Source organism: Cyprinus carpio, chromosome B13 (assembly GCF_018340385.1).
Source record: "Cyprinus carpio isolate SPL01 chromosome B13, ASM1834038v1, whole genome shotgun sequence".
In the NCBI taxonomy this organism is placed as follows: Eukaryota; Metazoa; Chordata; class Actinopteri; order Cypriniformes; family Cyprinidae; genus Cyprinus; species Cyprinus carpio.
The window spans coordinates 31231991-31241990 of NC_056609.1; the positions used below are offsets into that span (position 1 = coordinate 31231991).

The 10000-nt window shown below is 35.9% G+C and overlaps 1 protein-coding gene across 2 annotated transcripts in view; it reads left to right on the top strand.

Annotated features, from left to right (window-relative positions):
* LOC109106572 (serine/threonine-protein kinase 32C) overlaps positions 1-10000 on the top strand; it is a 64863-nt gene that overhangs the window by 26009 nt on the left and 28854 nt on the right. For both annotated transcript variants that reach the window (XM_042737625.1, XM_042737626.1), the window contains exon 3: positions 9068-9219. In XM_042737625.1, the coding sequence (XP_042593559.1) occupies positions 9068-9219 (152 nt within the window). The remainder of the gene's footprint in view (positions 1-9067; positions 9220-10000) is intronic.

Below are 10000 nucleotides of genomic sequence, written 5' to 3' on the forward strand. Positions count from 1 at the left end.
GTTTGTGCAGCTCGACTGAATATTATCTTACATGCTTGTAGCGACGCCTCGAAACATCATTAATCTGAGAGAGACGCTCACATGTGCTTTGAAACTGTGGTTCTCCAGATGCCTTCTGTGTCAGAACACGACGTGTAACATGTTGTGCATTTAATTGAAGAGCATTTTTATCCCATTAACTTCCCATTGCTTGTCATTATTCATGCCTGTTTGAACAGCTAGAACTTTATATTCCCGTGGTGAAAACTCAGAAAACTTTATATGCATGAAGGGGATGTGGCTAATTGCATTTTGTGTAATGTGAGGATTAATGGGATCTATGGTTGCCTAGCAACTAGCAGTTAAATTTGAGCAAGACCAGAGGTGGCCAAAATTTTTAATATGAAGGGCCAAAAAATCAAACTTGAGGGTCGTGGACCAGAAGTCCAACTATATTATATTAAAATGTATTACATTTTAAACAATTTTTAAAAACGAAACAATTTTTAAATTATTTTTATTTAAATATAAAATATTTTTTTCATTATTTAAAAATGAAGAACATTTTTAATTATTAATTTTTTTATTTATTTTGTGTAATACATTTTTAATATAATATAGTTGGATGTAATGCATCATTTACGTTTGGCCCATGACCCTCAATCAGATAAGATTTTTATATTTTCTGTTTTCATTTTAATTTTAGTTCAAGTTTTAGTAATTTTGTTGTATATTGTCATTTTTGTTTTGTAATATATTTTAATATATTTTTATGTGTTTTTTTTTATTTATATATATATATAGATTTCTGTATAGTTTTAGTTATCTCTAGTTTTTATTAATTTATTATAGTTTTAGTTTTTTTGGTAGTTATTTTGCTAACTAAAGTTATAATTTTTTATTTTTATATTTTACATTTTTAAAGTTTTAGAAATTCATCATCAATCATTTTTTTAGTAGATTTTTTCCCCTTTTAAAAAATATTTAACATTTTTTAAAATTAAAATCACATTGTTTTTACATATTTCTTTGCAAAAAAAAAAGGTTTAAACCAAAAATGTGAATTAGAGATTAAGATATGCATTAATGAGATGTTTTTGGATGAAATGTCTGACCCAACATGCTGGGCTGTTTTTAACTCAACTCTATTTTATAAACTACTTTAATGTTGGATTGAAATTAATCCAAAATGGGCTGAACATTCAAACTGCTTTAATGCATGCAGAATAATTACAGTAGCATAATGCAACAGTAATTCAAAAGCAAAATTAAAAAATTTGAAATTTATTAATAAGAACACCCAGAGATGGACAAAAAAAGAACTGTATATGAGTGAGAAAAATAAATGCAGAAAAGACTGGTAACTCAACAGTTTTACAGTTAAATGAAACATTGCTGAATAAACATTAAATAGCTTACACTGAGGGCTACAGTCCGTCTCTACATCTGATAGAAATTAAAAAGCAGACATGAAAACTGGTGTGAAGTTTGGAAGACGTGGTGACTCTGAGCTTCATGAGAACACTGAGAGCTGGACACCCGTGTGGAGGGACTGAGTTCAGCACAATCTGAAATATCCTTCAGCGGCGTCTCGGCTTGAGTTCTGTGTCCTGCCGTGAAACACGGCCCCGTGGAGAGCAGCACCGCTGGGGGCCGGCGGCATCAGATTCTCATCACAGCGGATGGTAATGACACGGCAGGAGAAAGAGCTTCATACAGACAGCATTGCAGAACTGGGGCACAACAAATCAAGACTTATTAGAACAGCAGCTAATTAGTCTGAGAACAGAAATTATTCAGTTGTGCGTGTTAAAGTGATAGTTCAGACAAAATACAGCTCTAGACTTTTTGCGTGTCACCAGTCAGCTTGCCCTAACTATAACTTGTTCACTAATCAAATAAAAGGTTTTTTTGAAAGCATCACAATTTATAAGATATAATTGATGTTTTAAGTAGTAATTAGTTGTTTCTTTTGTAGACAAATAAGAAAAAATAACATGTGGGGTCGATAAGACTTTTCAATGTTTTCTGAAAGAAGTGTGTTCCGCTCACCAAAGCTGCAGCTGTTCGATCAACACTACAGTAAATGTTGTGAACTATTATTCCAGTGTAAAACAGCCCTCATCCACATCATCATTCATACTCACATGATCATAGAGGATGCTGATTGTGTTCAGTGTTGCAGTTCGTTCGCTCGTTCTTCTGTGTTTATGAAAGCAGTTGTTCGTTCACATGAGCTCGTCTGAATCAATCCTTCAGCCCACAATGCTTTCTGTAATTGTTTGGTTTTTCTCAGTGTGTGTGTGTGTGTGTGTGTGTGTGTGTGTGTGTGTGTGTGTGTGTGTGTGTGGATAGCGCTTCTCTCTCTCAGATGAACGTGTTCGAGAGCAAATGAAGCCTTCGGTGTTCTTCTCTCAGTCTTTGTCTCATATCTCTCCGCTCATCCGTTTCCAGCACTTTAATTTTTAATTTTCATCCGGTTCCAGGTCTCTCTGCGTGTGTGTGTGTGTGTGTGTGTGTGTGCAGATGAGATGTTCAGATGTTCAGATGCTGGATGAATGATGTGTTTTGTTATTGGGGTTGTAAGTGTGCTTTCATTTCCTGCGCTGCGTCACTGAAGACTGAAGAGAAAACACATTTACACGAGAGGAGATGATTCCTCTTCGTCACTGACAGACTCATCAGGGCTGTTTGGAAACAGTGTGTGTGTGTGATAGAATTCAGAGAAAAATCACTCTGCTTGTTCCAGTCAGATAGAATCGAATCCACTCCAGTCGATCTCATGCATGATTTTACACATCTGTGTGGAGAGCACAGGCTTTATCTGGATAGAGACACATTTGTAGAAATAAAGGAACCACTTTTCTAAGTGTGAAGAACATTTTGAGCCTTGCACTGAAAATCCTGTATCTAATTTGTAGTTTCCAGTCTTTTTAAAAACTCTCATTATGCTGTATTATCACCAAATCTTGGATTCAGTCTTTTATCGACTTGATGATTTGTTGATCTCAAAAGGTTTTGATTATCATTACTTTGAGACATACATTCTACCATACCGCAGTTATATATACATTTCTTTAGGTTAAACCAAACTTTTTTCACATTTAAGTGTTTAAGTGTAGAGTTTCCATGAAATTCTGTTTTACGGTAAATTCCCTTTTTATGACAGGATTCCTCAATGTTTTCAACAAGTTTAAACTGAGGAGCATGAGCTCAGATCAACCAGCTCCAATAAGAAACACAAAACCTGTCAAGGAAAACGTGCTAACAAAAAGAGGGACTCCAATATTTGGTGATAATACATAAAATGCATAAACAATTGTATATTTTTGAGTGTCTCATATGAAGTTTTATTTTAAGAGATCTTGCTCCTCTCAGCAGTTCTGTGACCCAGAAAGCACAGGCTGTTGACGGAGTCTCCTGTAGATCGAACAGAACACACTTGTGTTTGCTGACAACAATGGATCGAGCAGCTAAATATATCAGAGTCGTGGGAATAGAAGCAGCTTAAAAAGTAAAGACACTCTGCAAACCCCAGCGGCTCGTAACACGACCGACGCAGCGCTGCATAAAACACTGTTTCTCCGAGCGCAGTGCTGCGTTTCTGCAGATCATAAAACTGACACGCTCAACAAACAATGCTTTCAAAACAGCATTCTGTTATGTTATTAAACACTCATATAACTTCATAGCTTTTAGATAAAACCATATTGTATTTGATCAGCAATGACAGAATGTGAGGAAAAAATTAATGTTATTACTGCATTTACCCCTTTTTATTATTTGAAAAAAATTGAAAATATGCAAAATATCTATATATTTTATTCAGTGATGAGAAATATGATTTGAATAAATAATTGTTTGAAGAATGTATAATCTGAGAATTATCAATAATCAGCATCATTTGGAATGAAAGGAATTAAATGAATCATGATTTGCTTGAAAACAGTCTGAATTTATTTATTTCCAACGAAATCACACAAATTTTACTCTGAAATATATATATAAAAAAATCATTTTACTTGCATAAACTTTCAGTTTCAGCTGCAATTTTTCATGCAGCAGTGGATCATTAATAGACGCATATATTCATGTTTATCAACAAAATGCAGTCAGAAATTATTCACATTTTTGACACTCTTATGACTTCATAGATAATTTTACAAAAAATGTTTTTGACACTTAATGGGACATACATACTCCGGTCAAAACTGACCCAAACACAAAACCTTAAAAAAAAAAGATGTGTATCTATGAAGGTCTTAAAACATCTGCAAAGTTATGTTTCCTTACTAAAAACGATGTATTTATTAGACGTTTTTCGGTATCTTTCCCGGTTCAGATCGTACCTGAATGTGTCATCACGCAGATGTTTCTATGTCCTGTGTTTGCAGATTCAGTTCTAGTAACGGTGCTGAGGAGCTAATTAAATGCTGCTTGATAAGGACTGACACCGGCGTCTGAGAAAGAGGAGTCATTTTTCCTCATTAGGATTCTTACTAGAAACAGTAACCATGGTAACCATAGTCTCCACCAAAATACCATAGTAACTGCACTTACTGCTGTCATCCGAAACCAAAGGGAGCAGATCACATTTAATTGGATGATTTTGGCCGAGGCTGCGGTGATTCATTTAATAAGGTGTCATTTCAGCTCAACGTTTGTGCCGACTGAATATCATCTCGTCTCATGAAATGTAGCTTTTCAATCCTGAAACGCTGACTTGAAGTGTCTTTACCTCCTTCACTGAGAGAGAGAGAGAGAGATGCTTCTGTCCTCGTCTTTTCTCACCTCTTTCTCTCTGTTTCTGACTGAAGGAGCTGATGCAGGTTTTCATCAAAACTCTTCTCTTGCATTTGTAGGCATCACATTTATGTCATAAAGTCAAACACAGTATTTAATGAAGGGAGTTCAGTATTTCATTGAATGGAAGTGAATTTATGAACAACATAATGACTCAAATTTTGAAGTTTCACATGAAATCTCAATGAAAGTTGTTAAATTTGTCTTGATCTTTTGGCATATAAACATGCTTCAGGTTTCAAATCTTAAAACGTCCTCCTCGGTACTTTTATTTCACATTTATTAAATGCTGTTATTTTGCATTTATTTATTGAAACTGTGAACATTTACTGATGGAAGGCCAGAGCGAGGGTTGAAAATTATATTTTTTGCTAATCAATTTTATTTTATTTACTTTTACTTTCACTTAGTTAAGCTACAAAAAATGAGAAATGTTGCTTTGGCAACTAGCTGAAATTAAAAAAGTTTAAATTTATTACATTTTTATTTTAATGTTTATTTTAAGTATTTAATTTTTTTTTTTATGGTTTTAATTTTACTTTATTTACTTTGTTATTTTATATATACATTTTATAAATGTTGCTTTGGCAACTACCTGAAATTAAATTCAAGTTTTGTGTTATTTTATTTTTTTAAAACATATTCACCCCTTCTGTAATTTTTTTTAAGGTTTTATTTTATTTCACTTAATGTTCAGTTGTGATTTATGTATTTTTTTTATTTTAGTACTAAGTTAAACTAAATGTTATGAGAAATGTTATATGTGTGTGTGTGTGTGTGTGTGTGTGTGTGTGTGTGTGTGTGTGTGTGTGTGTGTGTGTGTGTGTGTGTGAGTTATGGTCATCCTCTGGTGAAGTGATCTGTGGAGTGGAAGTGTTCTCCGGTGAGACGGGTTTATACGGCTCTATCCCTGGCGTGCCGCTTTATCTCACAGCTTCAGCGTGACTCGGTCAGAGCTCGGTTAGGCCTCGATCCGCTCGCTCGACAGTCTTTGACCACAGCGAGCAGGTGGAACGACAGACTGCACTGTTATGATGTTTCCCAGAGCACTGACCGAAAGATCAGCTCAGAACAGCATGAAGCACATTCAGCTGGAAGCCCACGGCTGACCTTTAGCACACCGTCTAATGTGTGTTCAAGCACAATCACAGGTGTTCATTATGAATATTTAACCACGAAAACAGCCAGCAGGAGTTTAATGCTCTCATTTGGAGGAGATAAATGTGAAGTTAAAGGAACAGTTCAGCCAAAAATGAAAATGTGCTCACCCCTCAGTTTATCCGAGATCAGGATGAGTTTGTTTCTTCATCAGATTTGTAGAAATGTAGCACTGCATCAGTGTCTCATCAATGGATGCTCTGCAGTGAATGGGTGCCGTCAGAATGAGAGTCCAAACAGCTGATAAAAACATCACAATAATCCACAAGTAATCCACAGCACTACGGTTAGTTCACCCAAATATTAAAATTATGTCATAAAAAACACACCCACAATTAAGATGTTTTTAACTCAAATACATAGAGTCTATAATCCATAATAACTCTTCCTCCAGTGAAAAAGTGTTCTGGTGTGAATCAGGAGAGAAATCTGCACAGATCAGACCTGAGGGTGAACACATTTTCATCACTGACTGAACTCTTCCTTTAGTGATGCATTATGTGCCGTTTCTCTTTCCTCTGCAGAATGATGTTTTAGCAGCAAGAAAACAAAGAGTAAGGTCTTGTTCTCAGGTTTCTGCTGGTTAATGTGCTTATGTTGTTGTGGAAGGAATGATCAGATCTGGGAGGGTGATATTAGGGCTGTTTGTCTGAGTTATCGTCGCCGGCGGACGGGTTTGTATTGGAGGACCTCCGATCGAGTCACTGCTGGATCAAAGCGGACGCAGTTAGGGAAGGTTTTCGAGTGTTGTCCGTCTGGATGTGTGCGGTGAAACGCTGCTGTTCTCTTATGAGCTCCAAGGCTTTTCTAAAGTTCAGGAAAACAACATTAATACTGGATGCTTTGGAGGCCACTTCAACTGGATTCATTTGTTTGCTTGTTTCATTTGGACGGCTAAATGACTTGATTGTAGCCTCTGGACTCCCACAGCAGATGTCTGACAGAATCAGAGCGTTTTCTAGTGACTTGTTTCATTTCACCTGAATGAGACATCTGGAGTATGTTTTAGAAGAACAGGCATTTTAAAACTCCTCAGAATAAGAGTAATTCCATCACTCTGCCATCCATTATCATCAGAAATCAATGATAATACATCCGAGGCAACTGATTATTAGACAGTTTGTCTTTCATTGGTTTTATCCTAGCTAACATTTTTCAGGTTCTCAGAACTGCTGAGATCTGCATTCAAGTCATATTTGGAAAGATTGTAATTGCTATTGGAAAGCTGGTGCCTTCTTTAATCCCAGAGTTTCCAAGTTGGGGGAGTATGTGTGTGTGTCAGTGAGAATTTTCATTTAAAACTGCAATAAAACTAGCTAAGTTGCATGTGCACAATATAATAGTAATGTACAATTACTATATAATGATTCAATTTAAAGCACCTTCATAAGTTGGATAAAAGCATAAAAAAGCAAAAACAGACCCGATGCACGTTCTTTATTCATAATTTTGCAGCAGAGGTAAAAAACAATCTTGCTGATTTTTTTGTAGAAACCTCTCCTGCATCTCCTTCTACAGTAGCTCCGACCGAAGTGACCTGAATGCGTCTGATGCTGTAATTATGACTTTCCAGAACTTCCCGGGAGGATTGACTGCACCATTGAAAGCCCTGTTAATGCTGTAGCTGGAGATAAACATTTGATTATTCATCCAAGCTTGCAGCATGTGTCTGGTACGTGTTAAAACTGGACTGTGCTTCACACAGAGAGAAGGGGAGGGTTCTGAGGCAGTGCTTCACGTGTCCTCTGTCCCTCCACGCTTTACTGAGCACTTGATTGTTTATTGCATAACAAGAACACGAACATTACATACATATATTGAGGATCACATGTGTTCAGTTATTATCAATTACATTCATAAGAGCATCAAAGGAACAAAACAAAAAAAGAAAAAGAAGGAAGGAAGGAAAAAAACTACAGGGAATAACTTAGTAGAAATTTCCTTAGAAAAGGATTCAAATATTCTATACATGCATCCTTTTTGCTTTTTAATTTTTTAGACATTTTAAGGCTTCAATGTAATGCGTACTTATGATCAAATTATTTTAATGAACAATTTGATGATTCACTTGTTTGTTTTTTTAAAATAAAAAATACTTTTGAACAAATTTTTTGAATAAATGAAAGATTTGCTGTCTCACTTTTTCTGAATAAATTCATACTTTTGAAAGAATTATTTGAATTTATGATTTGATGACTCACTTGTTTTGTTCCTGAATAAATTTGTAATTTATTTGAACAAATTATTTGAATGAAAGATTTGATGACTTTTATCTGAATAAATTAGAATTTTTAATGAATTATTTGAATGATTTGATGACTCACTTGTTTTGTTCCTGAGTAAATCCTTTTTTTTGGAATGAGTCGGTTGCATGAACGATTCAATGACTCACTTGTTTTATTCAAATGACTTATAATGAATTATTCAAAAGACGGTCACTTGGCGCCACCTACTGGTGTAACTGTGTAACATTCATGGAGAATCACTGTAAAATCTAGTAAAAACTGTCCTGTGACTGTCCTCTTGTTACTGTGACGTCTAATTCAGTGTTTTGACAGACTTTTATTTTGTAATTTTGTCTGGCATTATGGGTGGCCGAATCTAGATTCTAAACTGTCTGTTTTATATCATTAGTTTTGAGTTTTGAAGTATTCATATTGCAAATCTGTTTTTACACTGATTCATTTGATATCTGCTCATGCAAACACATAATAATTAGAGAAAAAATAAAAACATTGTTATTTATTATGTATTAATTATTTAATATTATATTCTAAAACCATATAGATCAAATTGTTTTTATTATTAATGTCTGTGAATTTGTAGAATAAACTAAATAGTGACATATGTGTTCGCAGTGATATGAGATATTAGCGAGTCCATGTGACCCGTCTGCTGCCCCAGTTTTGACCTTTATCTCTGTCTCACATCACACACACTCTTGATTATCTTTTAATGGGCTTTTAATGCAGATTCAGTTATCGTGAAGCGCCTCTGACCCGTGACATTTTGTGCCGTCGAAGCGAGCGTGTTATTAATAGGACGTGGGTCTGTGATGATGTATATGTTCTCGTTAGCGTGGCCTGTGCCATCTTTCTCATTGCGTGTTCATCTGTGTGTGTTTCAGGTGTGCATCGTGCAGAAGCGGGACACGGAGAAGATGTACGCCATGAAGTACATGAACAAGCAGCAGTGCATCGAGCGGGACGAGGTCCGGAACGTCTTTAGAGAGCTTGAGATCCTTCAGGAGATTGAACATGTGTTTTTAGTAAACCTCTGGTGACTATCCTGTGCTTCCTCCGATTCTCTCGTGTCTGCATGTGCATGATGACGGCACTCGTTTTTCCATCATCTTAATTTTTACGCATGTGCAACTTCAAGGAATAGTTCACCCAAAAATGCTGGAAAAGTTCAAGATGTGGATGGGATCAATGGATGCTCTGCAGTGAATGGGTGCCGTCAGAATGAGAGTCCAAACAGCTGATAAAAACATCACAATAATCCACAAGTAATCCACAGCACTCCAGTCCATCAGTTAACATCTGGAGAAGACTAAAGCTTTCAAGTTTAGAGCTGTTTAAACGCTGCTTGATCCGGGCAGATTTCTCTCCTGATTCACACCAGAACACTTTTTCACTGGAGGAAGTGTTATTATGGATTATAGACTCTATGTATTTGAGTTAAAAACATCTTAATGCTTGATTTGTTTCAGCTTTTGTCTTCTCCAGATGTTAACTGATGGACTGGAGTGCTGTGGATTACTTGTGGATTATTGTGATGTTTTTATCAGCTGTTTGGACTCTCATTCTGACGGCACCCATTCACTGCAGAGCATCCATTGCTGAGACACTGATGCAGTGACACATTGAAACAAACTATTTTCATCATTCTCAGCACATTTTCATTTTGTGGTGAACTATTGCTTTGAGTAGGATAGATGCAATTACTGAGAAACACCGGAGAACTGACATCTGCTCTTTTTTGCATTAGTGGCCTCAGGAAAAAAAACTGAATGGAAAATGCACAACATAACACCTGTAAAAAACACTGTTAAACTCTC